General features: G+C 36.4%; 2 protein-coding genes and 1 pseudogene across 2 annotated transcripts; 2 read left to right on the plus strand and 1 right to left on the minus strand.

Moving 5' to 3' along the window:
* Positions 1-599: 599 nt before the first annotated feature.
* On the plus strand, positions 600-2,658 carry LOC117618001 (annotated as a pseudogene).
* A 3,727-nt stretch (positions 2,659-6,385) lies between these two features.
* On the minus strand, positions 6,386-13,905 carry LOC117620109 (oligoribonuclease). The gene is made up of 8 exons (XM_034350220.1): positions 13,576-13,905; positions 12,672-12,797; positions 11,370-11,446; positions 9,910-9,991; positions 9,687-9,742; positions 8,776-8,862; positions 7,443-7,533; positions 6,386-6,802 (listed from the first exon to the last, which is right to left on the minus strand). The coding sequence occupies exons 1-8, from the start codon at positions 13,688-13,690 to the stop codon at positions 6,690-6,692; spliced, it is 747 nt and encodes a 248-aa protein (XP_034206111.1). The 5' UTR covers positions 13,691-13,905; the 3' UTR covers positions 6,386-6,689.
* A 269-nt stretch (positions 13,906-14,174) lies between these two features.
* On the plus strand, positions 14,175-18,317 carry LOC117619168 (putative disease resistance RPP13-like protein 1). The gene has a single exon (XM_034349046.1). The coding sequence runs from the start codon at positions 14,252-14,254 to the stop codon at positions 18,215-18,217; it is 3,966 nt and encodes a 1,321-aa protein (XP_034204937.1). The 5' UTR covers positions 14,175-14,251; the 3' UTR covers positions 18,218-18,317.
* The last annotated feature ends 1,393 nt before the right edge of the window (positions 18,318-19,710 follow it).

A 19,710-nucleotide genomic window follows, 5' to 3' on the forward strand; every position in this document is an offset into this window, starting at 1 on the left:
TAATAAAACCAAAAGAAAAGAAAAGATGCCAAAATACGAAAGGATCTTCACAAAAATTTATTAATGTGTCGCGTGTGTGAGAGTCTTACTAGTATTTCTTTTGAAGTTATGTCTGGCCGATGGGGCACCTTTTTTCTGATAATTTTGGTTCAGATGGTTTTGGAAGAGAGACGGTTCCTTGCCATTTTGTCCATTAAAAACTTACTTAGTTACTCATGGGATAACGTAATACAGATGAAGGAATCCTTAATCAACTGACCGTCTCTCTTCCTAAGTGGCCATAGAGTTAAGAGACAGGCTTAAGGAAGATTTCGTCTGTCAAAATTCCCATTTCTTCTGCATTTTATCAAAACTTTCTCTCTCTCTCTCTCTCTCTCTCTCTCTCTCTCTCTCTCTCTCTCACTCTCTCACATATTGACATATGAATTGGTCAAGTGGAAGGTACGCCTCTGGAATATTATATTTATTAATATCGGTGCTTTTTGTTTTGCATCTCTACATGTGCTATATATGCGATTTTAATCAAAACTAGTATCTATTGTGTGATATTTGTGTGACGGTGGCTATAATTTTCATGTTTGAACTTGCATGGTAGTATAATGAAGAATGCGGGAGAGGACGACCTTTTGTCTTCTGGGAAATTCACTTGGAGAATTGATCACTTCTCTAAGTTGACTAACATAAAGCATTACTCCGGCGTGTTATTCATTGGTGGTTATAATTTATAAATGGTACGTACGAACTAATTTGTTTATGAGGGTGATATAATTACCCTAATTGTTAGTTAGCTTTGGGCTTGATTTCCCTGGTTGGTGTATATATGATCAGGCGGGTCCTTATATTTCCTAAGGGGAACAAAGAAGTAAAGCACTTGGCCGTGTATTTGGATGTTGCAGAAGCTTCATCATTGCCATCCGGGTGGAGTAGATATGCCAACTTCAGCTTCACCCTAGTTAATCAACTTGATACCAAGAAGTCAACAAGAAAGGGTATCTTAATTCAAATTTATGTTCGTATCTCTGGTGATGGCTTGTCATTAATTTATTGAAATATACCATTATCTGATGACGTACGCTTATCACACAACGTTTATATTGTGTTTAAACTCAACATCTATATAGATCATCAGCATCAGCAAATTTGAGTTTGTGTTCAAAATATGTGGCAGATAACTGCTATTCACAGTCGCTCAAACGCAGCGAATGTGACCACGTCTACAGTAAAAACATGTCCCCAACGTTCTTCATTAGAATATATATTATGAAAAATTTGTTACAGGTCGCAAAACGCAACAAATATGGCTACAAAGGTTTGCTTACCCGGCCACACAATTTGCTAGGTGAACTGCAATTGAGAAGAGTCAATTGGATCAACTGTATCTAAAGTGATAATGGACCTATCTCTAAGAAGCCCTTCAATATATGGGAAAAGCATTTAGAGTTCGAAAGATCGTTAAAGCAATTTTTTTATTTTTTATTTTAATGCTTTCACAATGTGTTTTAAGTTTTGAAATATGTTCTCTTAATTTTCTTCTACTATTGAAGAAAAAGTTACTTATAAGTTAAACATCTTTAATCATATATAAGCGCACTTTGTAAATGCAGAGGTCCGGGATCCTTTTATCATCTATGCTCCATCTATATTGTAATCATTTAGGCTTATAAGTCAGTTAAGATATTTTTCTCCTATCTGTTTGAACTGTGATATTTTGTCTATTGAGTTTTGATCGTTGACAACTTAACTGAATGGGCTATTTCTTACACTTCAACAGCCCTCCTCTCCTCTACATTTATATTTTCCTATTTGGTGTTCATCAGATTTTATTCTTGATTATATTTTTGTGATTCTTTTTACTTTTGATGTTACAGACAGCAGTGGACATGAGTTTGTGGCAACTGAGGACTGGGGCTTTCCATTATTCATTCGTCTAAGTGAGCTTTGTAACCATGATAAAGGGCATCTCGTGAATGATACATGTGTTTTTGAAGCTGAAGTTTCAGTTCATAACGTTAAAGGTAAGATTTTAAAAGACCCAGAAACTGGTCGACTGATGGATTTAAGGAGTTTAGGACAAACAGAGAAACAATACAATGGACGGGAACCTTCAGCACCACCTTCTGAAATTGGTAGCCTTGTTGACCCCTCTGCACTCAAGGAACTTACGCCGACTGGCCAGCATTTGGACTTTAGGGGTTTAGGACTAATAGATAAAGCTTTTGTGCCACTATTAGAGGAAATCTGTTCATGGTATCCTTCGTTGATTGCATGCCAACAGAAGAGAAGTCGCAAAGTTAGCAAATGTGCATTCACAGCTTTTGGGGAACTCCTGCATTTTCTGAAGACTACAACGGTGAAGGATATGACAGAGGATATCTGTGTACGCCTTCAAAGTTTGTGGGAGGATGTTGAGATCTTCAGATTTGACTTGGCATGGCTGGAACCTCATGTTCAATCCGCTTTGCGTATGAAGAAGTTTCTGGAAAGGCAGGGAGACTGAAAAGACTGAGAGAAGATGTGGATATTTTGGATAGTGAGAACAAGAGAAGGAGTGCTGTTACAGAGGCAGATCTTGAGATGGCAAAGAGAGACTTGGCTAAGGAGGAAGAGGGCTTTGTGGAGACAGATATGGATAGAGAGCTAGGCTATGGGATGCCTTAATTCGCCTTATTATTGCAGAACTCTTAGATATGAGCCGAGATATGCAACGTGCAATGCATATGCTAAATTGGACAAGTGTGAATTTCGAAGCAATGAAATCCTAAATTTGCATTCTTGTTGTATTTGAGAATTAAGATATTGTTATAAAACTTAAATAAAATATATATATATATAGATATTAAGGAAGACAAACCTTGGGATATGGAAGAAACCGATCTTTGATACTCAAAGATTTCTCTTGGTCTTGTATGTTCTTTATTCATCCTTGAAGCCTATTTATAGGCATAGGAAATACATAAAATATTACTATAGTGGTAGGTTTATACATTTCTAAATATGGAGAATGGGATGAGCTATAAAAGCATATATGAGTGTGGTAGGCATCCATTGCCATATAATATTATGACAGATATCTCCTTTTGTTTTTTGTACTGAGTATTTCCACCCATGGCTTTTTGCCATGCGTCTTGGGCTGAAAAGCCTCTCCACCAATGCATTCTAGTCCAGGCAAGACGTAGGCTCCATCAAGATTGGGCAGGCCGGAAGGTAATATCAGTTCGAGCTCTTGCCTGAGGGCGTTGACGTGAGTAAAGAATTTTTTTTTTAAAATAAAAAAATAACCGAAAAATTCATAATTTTTTTAATACATACCTAGCAATTTTTTATTTATTAATCCCATATAATTAGTAATTGCCCTTGGGTTGCCATGACAATGGGGGTGGAAAAACACAAAGAACAATGATTAGGGCTGATACTATTCACATGAAGGAGTAACTACCCTTACTTGCCCTTACCTTTTGCCATGACAAATGGGTGGAAGTGCTCTAAAGAAATGTAGTTTAAGTGAGAAAGGAAGAAATTGCCATCACTATTTCGTAATGGAAAATGCTAGGCATACCATATTTATATACCACATTGTGTACCATCTCTCTAAGTGGGCTCCATCTTTATTGGTGGGCTTCACCTCTATTAGAGAGGTGGTACACAATGTAATATATAAATGTGGTAAGCCTAGCATTACCCTTTTGTAACACGAGATATTCTGTTGATTTGGTCTTATTTTTGTTTCATTTTTATGGTTCTCTTTGTCTAAAAAATTTTGAGCTTTTATACATTGACCCTCACAAGGAAAGTTCTTCAATTTGCCACTAAGATCAAGCATTGAATTCCAATCCACATTGATGCATCCCGGAAAGCAGTGGCGACCCTGCTAACTGGAGTTACAATATGGATCTTGGTCTGTGCATTTTTGCTTATGCTCCCTCTTGGCTTGGTTCGAAAATTGTTGATGATTTGTTAGGAGTTGCTAAAGCTGGTTTGGTTTTTAAACTATTCTGAGTAGTTTGTCTTTGAATTTTTTCTCCCCTTGTTCACCCAAAAAAAAAAAAAAAAATGTAGTGGCGACCCTGAAGGCCCAATCATTGTTCAGCTAAAAGATTGTGATAATCACTCACGACAAAGCTCCAGTTAAGGGGTAGAAAAAAGTGAGCTTGGAGACGAAGAGCGATATGACATTGGGATTGAAGGTGAGTTATCAAGTTGGTCTTCTTTTTTTTGAACGGTCAATTCATATTAGTTTAAGTTTGTTGTGGACTTGACCGCACTATAAGAAGGGATTTTTGTAGAAATGTCACTTGAGCTTATATCTCAATTTCAATTTGTCATTTTAAAGAAAATTTTAAGAGAAATGTCACCTTAATTTTTCAAAATCCATGATTTGTAATCTTAATTTGACACCATCCAATTTTCCATCCATTTTTAAAAGTATTTTAGTCTTTTTATTTTCAAAGAAAAAAAAAAAGACCTCTCTCTCCCTTCCCCACCCCCCGCCCCACACCAAAAATATTCACTTGAGCCCCTTTTTAAAATCCTTCTTTCACAAGAAAACACCTTTTTATAGCACCTTTGATAATGCTTTTGAGAATACTATGAGGATGAATTGGATAAGCCTAAAATATGACTCGGAAAATCCCTCCTTAATTCGTTCAAGTTTAATTTTTATTAATTTTTTTTAAGGTATATATTTATTTAGATAAGATCATGTGGTCTAACAATAAAAGTAAATCAATGGGACATCCTATTTTGTTGTGTCTTATTGGGTGTTTCATTAAGGAGTATATCTGATCGGCATATACAAATCAAATCAAAAGACCGGAACTTGTGACAGATTCAAATATATCTTATAACAAGAAGGAGAAAAACATGAGATTTTTTAAAAAAAAAATTATGAATTTTTTTTTTAAAAATACTCTTGAAAATGAAAAGACTAAAATACCCTTAAAAATGGATGGAAAATCGGATGATGTTAAAGTCAGTTAACAAATCATGGATTCTGAAAATTTAAGATGACATTTCTCTTAAGTTTTTCTTTAGTGTGACAAATTGAAACTGATGTATAAATTCAGGTGACATTTCTACAAAAATCTCTAAGAAGAATGCAAACTTCAGTAGGTTACAAGGTAAGTGGTCAAGTCCTTCCATTTATCATGTGATACACATGTTAATGCATTTGGTCAAGTTTGAGAAGAATATGAGTAAATATAGTTTGGATTATGCAAGGGCTTCCAAAGACGCAAAAGGTTTCTTTTATGTCAATCAAATGGAGGATGCTAGTTTTTTTAGTTTAATATGTTTGCTCCTGGTTTAAATTTCTTTTTCTTACTACAACTATAACATATGGAGTAGGTATATTTTGTATGAGATGTACAATGACAAAATCTCATGCCCAAGTGTATGAGTTCTGTAGGTATATTACTACTTTACGTCTCCATAGTGGGATATTTATGTTTTTTAATTGTTTTTTATACGAGTAATATTGAGAGAGGAGGAATCGAACATAGGATCTTATATTTGCTCTTAACCACTTTACTATAAGCCCTTTGCTTATATTTGTGTGTGTGTGTGTTTTTTTTTTTAAGTACCAAGCGATGATCTAAATTATGTTGGGAGGGGGATTTCTCATGTAGGAATCTAAATTAGATATCATGTGGGATTGAACTTATGTATTTCAATTTTGAATATATGTAATGCTAAAAATGAATTCTATATGTTTATAATCGAGAAACTCAAAATTCATTTTCAGCATTACATACATTCAAAATTTAAATTTAAAGAACAATAAATGCATAAAATTAGGGACTTGTTACTTTTGTTTGCATTACTTCAATTGAGGAATGGGCAGCGAAAGCCTAAGCACACACTTAGAAAACTAGAACACTAGCAATTCTCTAAGGCGTTACTTACAATAAACATTGTTTTTATTTTATCAACTTCAATTTATTCTGTTTGGCATAGTGGATCTTATTGTTGCTAGTAAATATCTTTACACAGCCCCCTTTTGTTTTTGTGAAGGGAATATAATTTAAAGAACAAATAGAAAGAGAATAATAAAGAACAATTGACAGTATGAAAAGATCTCAACCCTCTACGATCTTTGGTTGATTTCTGAAATGGGTTGATTACAAATGAGGGAATGAGCTCCCTTTTACAGTAGGCGGAAGTAAAATGTATCAAAGACAAATTAAATCCTATTCAACCATCTTATTGCCGAAAACGAAAAAACAAGAATCTCAGAAACTTGAAACCGTCTAGAGTAAACGCACCAACAATTTGAATTGTGTAAGATTAGGCAACCCAGTTCCTTCTACGGGCACTGAAAAATTGTCAAATTGCTTACTTTAAGATGCTTTTCAGTATTTAAGAAACAAAAGTAACACTTGCAATTAGATTTAAGACAAAAGGATAAAAACAATCATACAATTAAAGAGTCGAGGAATGAGATCTATTAACATTAGGTACAACCAAATCTCTAATGAAAATTAAGATTAAAAACAATCACCACATGATGGATTCCCGACACAAATTAATCCATGATAGTTCAATGCATCGACATAGTTTTCGTTACAGTTCAAGGGACAGACATGTATAAAGGGTCGGAACTAATTGTACATAAGCTGCTAGTATGGAAGTACTTTCCAAGTCAAACCTCAATGAAGCAATCCATAGACTCAGAACTTTGGAGCCTCCTTGTATCATTTTTTAAATGCTTTGAATATATTCTCCTTGTAGTATTTAAGTTCCCTGATACTTTCTCTAATATCATCCATGGCTCTGTGATTATTTTCTTTAGGAGGGGCTTTCCTATCTGTAAAACAATGACAATACAAATGAAGTTTCCAGGCAAACACATTTCAATATACAGAGCAGCAAAAAAAAAAAACCCCAACCAAGTTCTGAGAAGCCACATAACTAGCTAAGGTAACAAATACAATGAAGACAAAAAGGATTAAAATTTGCATAGCTTGAAAACTTTTTTAATACTATTCCACATATCATGAAGAGGTGGGTGGCTTGTCCACATTGCCCATGGGCTCAGTTTTGAAGGTCATTCCAACAACTTTAGAAAATTATTCAATTTAATATTTCTTAACCACCATATTCCTCATCATTATTAAGCTCCTTGTCACCAGTGTTGTTCATATACAAACACAGTTTCTATTAGTCAACTAAAAATTGGTGGCGAATTACAAGGCCGTACATTGTTGTAGTAAAAGAAAGGTTTTAGTATACCGTGTTATTAGTTCTGATGGCCTTAAAGCGGTCATAGTGGCTACATAGCATGAAAGCACTTTAACTTGTCTAGTATGAAGTTTCAAGCATATCAACATGGGAAGAGCATATTAAAACGATTGAAGAAAAAATTAAAACCAATTTAAAGAATTTACTTGTCTTTTTAGTGGTAGAGATAAACTACAGGATTAACCAGGTAGTGTAAGAATTTTTACCTCTAGGATACCAGCGAACGCATAAAGCTTTAACACTGCTAACATCCACTATTACATGGGAGAAAAGGCTAGCCAAATCTGGCATGTATTTCTGCCAGAAAAAGAAGAAAAAAACTGTTAAGAAATCCAACCAGGCTAATTAAATTCAAATAGACTACGATAACAAAATGAGGAAAAACATGGGCAGCCAAGGGCACAACCCAAGCTTATCTTTCAAAACACATACAAGTACAAACCCTTCATTTTGATTGAGGAAAAAACACAGGTGATCAAGGCAATAGCTCAAGTTTATCTTCCAAAATACATACTTTATTCTTAATGATAAATTGAAAAATTTAGCTGAATACAAACACTCCTTAATCCACTCGCTCAAAACAGCCCAAGAAACCCCTTTCGTTCCAAAGCAAAATCCAATAAACCACAATCCAGAGTCACAGGCTTTTTCAAAAATCAAAATCAACTTTAAAAACTAATCCTTCTTTCTTTGTTCTCACTTCCTCCACAACCACATTTTCAATTAAAAGTACCACATCTAAAATCTGCTGTCCTTTCTCCCTGTAACCGGAAAAAATTATTGACATCCTTTTACAAATGCCCTTTGCTCTTGTGAAATAGAATCTCCTGCACCTTCCTCAATCTTTGGGAAAAACAGTTAAATTTTATACAAGCTTGATACTGAGCTAATAGGCCTAACATCCAGAGCTTTTACTGCTTACACTTTTGTGGGAAGACCACCGCCCCAGTAGAGTGCCTTATCTTCTCTTCATGTTGTTATCGTTCCCAAGTCTAATAAAATCATGTTCTAGTTATAATGGTGTAATCCTCAACTGTAATATCAAGTCACCAATTCTCTGTTTGAGGGTAAAATTATGCTCTATAATTAGGATTCTTTGTTTAAGGGTGCAACTTAGTTGCCTAAATTAAGAGATTTGCTTCTTATTTAGTTTCTTACTTTGAAGAAGTTCCCAACTAAAATTCTTCTAAATTTCTATGAGTTATGATTGATTCATCTTATTCTCTCCTTCAAAAACCCTTCTCGAAGCTCCCCTGCCCTCATGATGTGCCCTTTCTAGATTTCAAGTTACAATAGCGGCATGAAAAGCTTTCAACTTCAGACATAACAGAAAAAAACAGCTAAATAAGTGAAAAATGGACATAACAGATCTGCTGCGTAGTGTGGTATTTCCTTGCATGCTCATTAGCTTACAAAGTATATAGGCACGTCTCATTTGAATGAAAGACGAGACTTCCATACAGCAATGTTTTATTAATAACCAAACACTTCAAATTGTGTTAATTATAAATAAAATCCAGGAAAGGTGATTCACATTACCTTTAAAAATGCAAAATCCACATAAACTGAATTGCCTGCTAACTGAGGTGTATATGTTCCTACGTTTCTCATTACAAATTCTATGACCTGCAGTATTGAAACATACACTTGTTTACACAGAAATATAAAGAAAAAGTACTCAACTGGAATATCAATAACGTATATAACTAGAGTGTAGCTAAAGGTCACAATTGAAGTAAAAAGAGGATGATTACTGAATAAGTATTATATATGTACAAATAAATAATCTCAGTTGTTCATCACAAATAGGTTGAATAATTCTTATTCAAAAACAACTAAGGAAAAGCACAATGGGTACCAAATTCTCTTCTCCGCACGAGGGGATGTCCAAAGGTTCCAGGTAATTCCATGGAAAAGATTATCTTATATATTCAATCCTATAATTAAACACGTTATTAGAATCACATGCATGTTAATTAGAAAAAAAACCAGACTATTATCCAAGGATAGAATAATTATTAATGATACCAACCAAAACTAAAGTTCCATGAGTGCATTATATTCTTAATTACATCCTGATGTAGATAATTATTAACTTCCACTTTTTCCGGGGTCTAGTTATAAGAGTCGGTCATACTTAAAGAGCCACTCAGATTCTGTAATAAAGTAATGAAGGTTGTGTAGAAATACCAAGGGTTGCTTAGGAAAAGGAGAAAATTTAATGATGAGGTTATTGAAGCTGTTTTGGAATACCAAAAGTCGACTTCAAGAGTAGCAGAGTCATAGAAAGGAAGTATTACAGAAAGGCCAGCAACACTCCAGAAATTACAAAACATCTTTATCAAAATTTAGTGGTGTTGCTTAACATGGTCACACGGTTCAGAAATGTGCATATGCTAGAAGCAAAAATAACAAACAAAAGCTTATTTCTAAAAAGAGTTCTTACACACCTGCTTTTCAGCTTCTCTTTCACTGATTGTACTTTCCAGCACCTTTTTTGTCAACCCTAAATTTAATAACGTTTGTTAGTCGTGAAATCGTACACCATATGTTAAAATGATAATACATTCATGCCTATGTTATGATGCATGGAGCTAAATAGAACGTATCTGCATACATAATGTTACTAAGAGGTGTACAATGTTGGACGGTGGTTTATAACACCCTGCTTACCACTAGCTTCATGATGACTTCGACACCATTCGCCCATCCTATCTAAACACTCCTTAGTTTGATGAATAACCAAATCAGGGCCCTGAAAGATAAAAGGGAAAAAGGAGTTTTTTTTTAATTTTTTTTAAATTAAAATAAATAAATAAAAAAGATAAGGAAACCATGGGCGAATACTAGTTAGGGAATCAAGATGCATTTTGAAATTGAGCACAAATGATAAAAATAAAATAAAATAAACAAGTGAACCAAAATAAAATAAGAATAGGAATAAAGGAAAAGGATAACATCTCATTTAATTCACATAAATAAACATCCTTAACTCAGTCAGGTGTTCTGTTTAACATCTTCGAATTTAAAGGATGTAGCCTTTACAATCCCAAAAACAACAATTTGAGTTAAACAAGAGTTGGGGAAAAAGACACTGAAAAAGTTGAACAGTCATATGCTATCTTGGTAAGTTAAAAAACAGGTCCTAGTTTACACCTATTATCTTTTTTATGCCCTGTATCCTGTCAGCTTATTAATTACAGCAACCATGTCTATGAATATTCCACAGGATGATAATAGAACCAAGAAGAAGGCTCAAATGGCAGCTTACGAAGACAAAGCTATCAAATAATGGTCCAGCATGAATTTGGTTCAATGAGTGGGTGGATCCCTGAGGGAGGTAATGGTACCCCTCCACTAGAAATATGATGACAGGAACAGATTTGATGAAGACGACCCATTTCCAGTCTCTTAAGGAAGAAAATGGGAGAATGAAGAAGCCTTGGAGTGTTCTCATCATAGTTAAGATGCTAGTGAATATCAGTCCTGAAGCTTCTTTTAGGATTGTCAAAACTCAAACCTGCTCTTTTGAAACCTAGTAATGAACCTATCTGAGATATTTTGATCTTCTGAAACTTGTTGTCGGGTGTGGGGCTAGAGCGAGAATTTGAAAAGATTCTTTCACAAAATCTCAGAATATGTCCCAATATATGATGTTTCACTGACAGGATTTACATGTGAACACAAGATTTCATTAAATCTTTCCACAGGGCAGAAAATGAAAGAACGTATATCTTCTGTCGGTGGATAAAGTCAATAAAACATATATGGAACAAACAAAATTATGTGTGCTAAAAAGATAATTATTAATAAGAAAAGATAAAATATTGAAAATGATACCATTTACTGAAGTTCACTCCTTTAAAATTACAATCTTTTAAATAGCAATCAGTGACAAAGATACAAATAAATGAGAAGACTAAATGGTGATGATCAATAAAGCAGTTAACAACTGCAGTTGCAGAATTTTAAAAATGGAAGGATAAATGAGAAGATTTAATGGTGTTGATATATGACGTAATTAACAACACTTGCAAAATATGAAAATGGAAAAACAGAAACAGAGGCATAGAGACAATATAACCCTAAAATAAAATAAAAAAATTTCTGCAAATCTGATATTGAGAAAATACCTCTACTGATTTGGTTAATTTTCCATCAGTAATTATACAGGCAATCTCTAGTATCCGATCAACTTCAACATTTAAACCTGCATGACAGAAGTGAAAGAGAAGATAAATTTGAAAATCTTCATGTCATCACATTTTAGGGCAAATTTACCATAGAAATTATTAATTGGTCTAAACAGACAACATAAGAATATGTTAACTTTGATTTAAGTACAGGTCTAGCATTACATATTCTATGTGCCTCATTATTTTCGTTTTCAGATAGGAAACAGAATGAGTATAGTAATAAGTAAAAAAATCTGAAAACTACAATCATAGTCGACTACTAGTCCACAAATAAACAACTCTCAATCTAGGCCGAACATCCTTAGCAGGAAAAACAGTCAAAACGACTCCTATCCAAACAAAACAGAACAAGAACAAGTCAACTACAATCAGAAAACCTACGAAACAGCAGAATCCAATCCAAATATTTAGAAGAAAGAAGGGGCAGTCAAAGAATGCAACAGAAACTGGTGCCCAAAGCAAAGCCATTAATCTAGCCTTATCCCATAGGCAATAGACAGACTCCCCATCCTTCCCCTAAATATTAAGTTGCTCCTCTCAGTCCATATCGCCAAAATTATGAGTAACACACACCACATGTTGGGAGCACCACAAATAAGGCATTACATGAGAAGGGGAGCATCCAAGTCAATCTCAAAGCCACTGGACAATGAAGAAAGAGATGATCAATGCTCTCTGCAACCCCTTTCCACCTAGTAAACCAGTGAGGGGATAAATGAAAATATGGCCCTTAAGGACCTCATAAGTATTTATTCAACCATGACCAGTAACTTTGGTCTTCCAAATAATAAGGGATGGAATAAACATTGGAACGGTGTGATTGATTATCAATGTATTGAAAAAGGACTTACAGGAGAGAATACCTATGACTCAAGACACCAAGGCGTTCTGCCAAGTCTAGACTGACAATGATGTTCTCAATCAAGAAGCACAGGGAGAAAGCTTTACAACGTCCGGATATCTCAACCATGGAAAGATGGAAGAGGGAAAAAAAACACAATAGCAGTGTTATGTGGCAAAGCGATTCTATAGAGATGGGAGAAGATTAGAGGAGAACATGGAAAGACACTGAGAGATGCCTTTCCATGGGCATTAACAACAATCAATTTCTGTCCTGTAACATGTATTTACTGTGTATAAATAATTCCCATAGAGTTTATCTCCAAAGAGTGGCAAATGAATTATCATTGTTATTTAGTTAGACATTGTTATATTCCGACCAACCAATATTATCCTCACCAGTCATTTCCAAGTCAATCCATACCAGGGGCAACTTGTACTCTCCTAGAGGCTTTTGCTGACTCTCTTTCTCTTTTACTAGCAAAATGTTATCAGAGTTGTTGACTTTCTTCTCCGTCTTCTTGCCTGTCTCAAAGATAAATCATTAGTATGAAGATATTAATATACTGCAATCACTCCAGCTAGATTATCCACCAATAGTTCACCTAGAGTAAACCATATATGGTTAAATAAATACCCAGTTTATAGTCTATCATGAACATGGCTTCCATTTAAGGAAAATATTAAGAAAAAATTATGAATTTTAATCGTGAGAAACAAACTTTTACTACAGCTAAATGAAAATAAAAGATGCAGTGGACAAGATATCCACTGTACAACACTATCGTCAAACAATACAAAACAAAACCTCCATGAATATAAATAAGAACTTTGTTGGCTTTGGGACATCTTCAATTGAGTTGTATATGTAAGTATATAACATCCATGAATATAAATAAATAAATAACATAAATAAAAAGTATAAAAGTCAATAAAAATTTCTAGGGGCCCCCAGAAATTAGCTGAGCTCAATCCGTAGGCCTAGAAATCCTTCCTAATCGGATCAATCAATACCCCTAGAAATACACAGCCAAATAAGTTAAGGAAGCTTCACTAGTAACCAGTAAGTTCAGGAAGCTTAATCTTATATACAACCAATCCAGAAAACTGAAAAAAGCGTTAAAGCTTTTCTCCAACTTGTTCACAATTTTGGGACCGAATAATCAAAAGCAACTCTTAGAAGCTAGAGAAAAGGAGTTGCATTTAGCATAAGCTAGCATTTCAGATAAGCAATGGCTTTCAGAAATGCCTAAACCCTAAACCCTAACCCTGGCACTTACAGTAACTATGGAAACAAATTAACCTGAAGATTTTGTAGTGTCATCTTTGTTTTTGGAAACAGAAGAGGCCTCTCGCGCTTGATCGTCGTCTTCAGCGTCAAGCTCCAGCACAGAGAATGCATTTGCGAGGTCCTCCATTGTGTCGATTGGTTGGTTGGGTTTTGGGCAATTTGAACTGAAACCCTTAGCAAGCCATTTCAGACAGGGGTCGTCAACTCTAGTATGAAACTTCAACTGCAACTCTCTGGTCGTTCAAACAGGGCTATTGCAAGGAGAAGCAAAGGTCAAGGGCGAAACCACAATAAAGGCTGTGGTGGGCTGTGTACCATAGTTAAGTTCTGAAGAAAATATATACAATTACAGACCTATATCTGAACGGCCCACAAGCAAAATGTATGCTGCCCTTTTAGTTTTTAATTTTCTGTTTTTCAAACACAGTTGTCTTGCCCCACTTCTGCCAGTGTGGCTCCCACCCACCCCATACCAGTTATTTGAAGAAGTCCACCAACAACTTCTCAAAAGCTTTTGGGTCCAACTTTGCCGAACCCATCCCCTTGCGAGGCCGTAGAAAAGTTTTCAGCCACAGACTCTTAAAAAGCTTACAATTTCATGTTATCTACACTCTTAAAAAGCTTCCATACTTGTTTAATAGCCTAGCTTCATCCAAATCCCTTGCAGTCTGCAGAGAAGATAAAAGACATGGCTTTGATCGGAGAGGCTTTTATCTCTGCTTCCGTCCAAGTGTTGTGCAACAGAATTACTTCACCCGAGTTCGTTGACTTATTTCGGCACAAGAAACTCGATGAGCCACTCCTCATGAAGCTGAAGACGACACTGTTGACCTTATACGCAGTTGTGGATGACGCAGAGGAGAAGCAAATTAAGAAACCTGCTGTGAGGGATTGGCTCGACGAGCTCAAACATGCTGTCTTTGATGCAGAAGACTTACTGGATGAGATCGACACGGAAGCTTTACGATGCAAGTTCGAAGGTGAAGATCAAACCGGAAAATTTACCAACAAGGTGCGGAACTTGCTCTTTTCTTCTCGTAATCATTTTTATCAGAGCATGAATGATAAGATACAAGAGTTACTAGCAAGGTTAGAAAATTTCGTACAACTGAAAAATGCTCTTGGTCAGAGAGAAGATGCTGGGCGGAAGGTTTCACAAAGAACTCCAACAACTTCCTTGGTTCATGAACCTTGTGTCTATGGTAGAGATGAAGTCAAAGAAAATTTATCAAAAGTGTTGCTATCTGATGATGCAAGCAAGGATGATGTGTCTGTCCTCACCATTGTTGGAATGGGCGGGGTTGGCAAGACAACCCTTGCCCGATTGCTTTACAATGACAAGAGGGTGAAAGGTCATTTTACATTTCAAGCTTGGGCTTGTGTTTCAGAAGATTATGATGCTATTAGGATAACTAAAACTCTTCTTGAGTCAGTCACTTCAAAGCCTTGTAATACGATAGATTTGAATTTGCTTGAAGTTGAACTAAGAGAACAACTGAGGGGAAGGAAATTTCTATTTGTATTGGATGACCTATGGAATGAGGATTATACTGATTTGAAGTTCCTCCAAACTCCTTTTATGTCAGGAGCAAGGGGAAGTAAAGTCATCATAACAACACGGAACAAAAATATAGCATCCGTCATGCAAAATGTTCCTATTCAATACTTGGAACCACTGTCACATGAGGACTGCTGGTTGTTACTTTCAAAACATGCATTCGGAAATGAAAACTGTAGTGCACATTCAAACTTGGAAGACATTGGAAAGCAAATTGCACTCAAGTGCAAAGGGTTGCCTTTAGCTGCACAAACACTTGGGGGTTTGTTACGTTGCAATATAGATTTCGAGTACTGGAGTAGAATACTAAATGACAATTTTTGGGACCAACCCTATGATACAACTAACATTCTTCCAGCTCTAGGGTTGAGTTACCATTATCTTCCTGCTCAGTTAAAACGATGCTTTGCTTATTGTTCAATTTTTCCAAAGGATTTTGAGTTTGAAAAGGAAGATATAGTTCAATTATGGATTGCAGAAGGTATAATTCCACAAGCTGAGAATGGAAAAAGGATGGAAGCATTGGCTAGAAGATACTTTGATGAATTATTATCACGATCGTTGTTTCAAAAGTCAAGGAAATTCAGCTTCATTATGCATGATCTCATTAATGACTTGGCTATGTTCATGTCTCAGGGGTTTTGCCTTAGGCTCGAAGGTGGGGTATCTCGTGAAGTTAAAAGAGCTCGTCATTTGTCATATGCTAGGGGAAAATTTGATGCTGCTCCAAGATTTGAACCATTATATGAGGCTACATGTTTGCGGACCTTCCTACCTACCTCTTTAAATCCATATAGACATGAAAGATTTTTTGTAAGTAAAAAAGTTCTACAAGATTTGTTGCCATCACTAAGATGTTTGCGGGTGTTATCATTGTCACATTTTCAAAATGTGACTGAGTTACCTGATTCCATTGCAAACCTCATTCACTTGCGCTACTTGGATCTTTCCCATACCGCAATTGAAAGGTTACCGAGGGTAGTTTGCAATCTCTACAACTTGCAAACATTACTATTGTCAAATTGTTACTCTCTCTTTGAATTGCCTGCAGACATTAGAAAATTGATTAATTTACAGAAATTGACGTTGGGAGGTTGTAGCTCTCTTATTAAATTGCCTGCAGGCATGAAGGAGTTGATTAATTTGCATCACCTTGATGTCAGTGGAACTAAAATTGAAGAGATGCCGATGCAAATCGATAGACTGAAAAGTTTGAGAACATTGACTACGTTTGTTGTGGGCAAATCTACTGGGTCAGGCATAAGAGAACTGAGGGAGTTCCCGCAGCTTCGCGGAAAACTATCAATTTTGAAGCTACAAAATGTAGTTGATGCGAGGGATGCACTGCAAGCCAATATGAAGCACAAGAAAGATCTCAAGGAGTTAGAGTTTTCATGGGGTGCAGAGGATGCTAATGATTCCCAAAAGGAGAAAGATGTACTCGACAAGCTCCAGCCTTGTGTGAATTTGGAGAAATTAACCATCAGATTCTATGGTGGAACCAATTTTCCGAATTGGTTAGGAGACTTGTCTTTTTCTAACATACAAGTCGTGCATCTCAGTGACTGTAGTTATTGTTGGTCGCTTCCACCAGTTGGGCGGCTACCGGCACTCAAAGAGCTCTGTATAGAAAGAATGAAGTTTGTGAAGACGATTGGCGTTGAATTCTATGGTAGAAATGGAGCTTATCTGACTCAGCCATTTCAATCACTGGAGAAGCTAAGGTTTAGGGAGATGCCAGAGTGGGAGGAATGGGTACCAAGTGGAAGTGCAAGTGGAGGTGAATATGGTCCAGACTTTCCTCGTCTCCAGGAACTGATTCTAAACAATTGTCCGAAACTGAGAGGAAGTTTGCCTTGTGAGCTGCCTTGGTTAAAGAAGCTTATAGTGTCTCGGTGTGAGGTTTTGCATGATGGAATGGCCATTACCACAACTACCAATAGTCTCAACTATAAATCTCTTGAAGAATTGAAAATAGAAGACAAAGCTCTGTTATCATTATTAGAGACAAAGCTCCTGTCCCGACTTGAGATTGAAAATGTTGTTGACGTACAGTGCTTGTCCTACTACAATCGTCTTCAAAGTTTGACTCTTTCGAATTGTCCAACGCTGTCATCGTTTCCTAAAGATGGCCTACCCAGTACGTTGACATCACTTAATATAAACAATTGTAGGAAATTAGAATTCCTACCTCATGAGATGTTGGCCAAATTAACATCGCTTGACACTTTGCGTATATATCAAAGCTGTGATTCAATGAGGTCCTTCCCGTTGGGCAGTTTTCCCAAATTGACGGCGCTTAGCATTTGGGATTGTGAGAATCTGGAATCCCTTTCCATGATTGAAGAAGAAGGAGCTGTTGAGAATCTCAGCCATCTCAATTACTTGCAAATCTATAAATGTCCAAAAATGGTGTGTTTTCACGAGGGAGAATTGCCCACTCCCAACCTGCGTGTCTTTGAAGTCGGTGAATGCGAGAATTTGAAGTCATTGCCCGAACGCCTTCACACCCTCACAGCCTTTCGATCTTTGCATATACAGAGTCTTCGGAATCTGGAGTCATTTGCAGAAGATGGGGGTTTGCCTCCCAACCTCCGATATTTTGGGATTGTGAATTGTGAGAGACTGAGGGATTCATCAGTGGGAGAGTACTGGGGTTTGCAAACACTTGTCTCCCTTGAAAAATTTCTTATCAGTGGAAGTGACCATGTCTTGGAGACGTTGCTCAAAGAACAGGTGCTCCCTACCACTCTTCACACTCTCCGCATCTATTCTTTATCAACTCTGAAATCTTTGGACGGAAAAGGTCTTGGACACCTCACTTCTCTTCAAGTGCTAGAAATTGACAGCTGTCCAAGTCTGGAACTCCTGCCAGGAGAGGAACTTCAACACCTCACTTCTCTTCAAAATCTATACATTTGGAACTGTCCCAGTCTCCAATGCCTGCCAGAAGAAGGTTTGCCGCCATCTCTTTCTTATCTGCGTATCCTCTTTTGTCCTGCTCTAGAAAAAAGGTATAAGAATAAGACGGGACAAGATTATGCCAAGATATCTCACATTCCTTGCATCGAGATAGGCAACGAAGTGATCATATAATATGAGGTATTCCATTTTACACTCTCAAATCAAAGTCAGGTCAGATATTCTCTCTCTTCCAAAAACCCAAATACATGTTGGACGTTGCCCAAAAATATCCAAATTTCTAATAATTTCACGCATCTGATTGAAATCATATTGTACATAACTTACAATGAGTAAATGAAATAACAACAATTTCACATAACCGACCCAACTGTCATTGACTCTACGAAAAAAACCAAGTAAACAAACCATTACATTCAGTGATCAAGATATTTCAGCTCTTCCAAATCATAGGTGTATACAACACAAAATACTTCAAAGCTAAATTTAAAAGGCTCAAGATGCACCCACTCACCACGTCTTCTGGTCCAAGAGGCTCCTCATTCAAGAATGCTTCAAGACAGTTATACAGAGAAACAGACTCCTGAGGCTTTTTCGCAAAAAGGCTAGACTTGAAAATCTCTGCCAATGAGCTAAGAAGGCGAGTATCATACTCTGCAATGTACTTTTTTGGCCAACATACAAGCACATTTAATTGCTTGGACTCTTCTTCTCTACTGTCTCATTCATTACTATCTTTTTATCCTTGGAAGTTCCCTTTTCATCTGTTATGTAAAACTGAAAACCAAAATCCAAAGGTGAGTCAGCCCCATTTCCATAGCAGGAGTTCACACCCCCACCTAAAACAGGAGGTGTTGTGTCCTGTGTTCCACTGACTTCTTCAAGAGTGGCGCTCTCTGAACTATCAAGACATTGTTGGGAATCATTTCTAGCAGAATTACAAAGTCTTGATACAAGAGGAATTCCAACGCTTGATGTCATTTTTCCATGCATGTACTGCCTGACAATATAGAGCAAATAAGAGGGTTAAGAGTGGGCATGTACTGCCTGTCAGAATCAGCAAATTGTACACAGGACCCAGTATGTCAATGAAGAACTAACTCATCAGAGAGCATATTCCTTAGCCTTTGAAAATTACGACTACTAGGAGATCAAAATGCTAGGTGTAAATTATGAAATATACCCATATTGCGTTTTCTTAAAGACAAAAGTCATATAATTACAATCAACCAGTCACTATATTCTCTGCTATTCCCAGATTGGACACTCTTTTATGGACATTCAGCTTCAACATACACATGGCCGCACGTTTAAATGCATCTCCAAAAGTACAAGAAACTATCATTTTTAGTTAATAATGAACTTTCACTTTCAGTTAATGAAAAAAGGTTATATACAATAAAACCCTTCAAATGGAAAAAATAATAATAATAATAATAAAGGAAAACATTATAGTATTCAGTGACTTATTTCAACAAGAACAAAGTAAAATTAGTTGTGTTGGTCGAAACTAGCTGGTAGGGCTGTTCAGCTGGGGAAACTGCAACCTTATCCGGTCCAATGTCTTTCCTGGGTTTCCTTTTGATTCAATCTTGAGCAACCCCATGAGTTTGCTTCAGCCTTGGGTTTGGATTTTCATAACCACTAGAAACCAATCCAAACAACTA

The sequence above is a fragment of the Prunus dulcis genome, chromosome 2 (genome assembly GCF_902201215.1).
Source record: "Prunus dulcis chromosome 2, ALMONDv2, whole genome shotgun sequence".
In the NCBI taxonomy this organism is placed as follows: domain Eukaryota; kingdom Viridiplantae; phylum Streptophyta; class Magnoliopsida; order Rosales; family Rosaceae; genus Prunus; species Prunus dulcis.

Coding starts and splice junctions, on each gene's coding strand:
- LOC117619168 (XM_034349046.1), top strand. CDS start 14,252: ATGGCTTTGATCGGAGAGGCTTTTATCTCTGCTTCCGTCCAAGTGTTG.
- LOC117620109 (XM_034350220.1), bottom strand. CDS start 13,690: ATGGAGGACCTCGCAAATGCATTCTCTGTGCTGGAGCTTGACGCTGAA. Junction 12,798..13,575: donor TGACACTACAAAATCTTCAG/GTTAATTTGTTT, acceptor TCTTTGAGACAG/GCAAGAAGACGGAGAAGAAA. Junction 9,743..9,909: donor AAGTCATCATGAAGCTAGTG/GTAAGCAGGGTG, acceptor TATTAAATTTAG/GGTTGACAAAAAAGGTGCTG.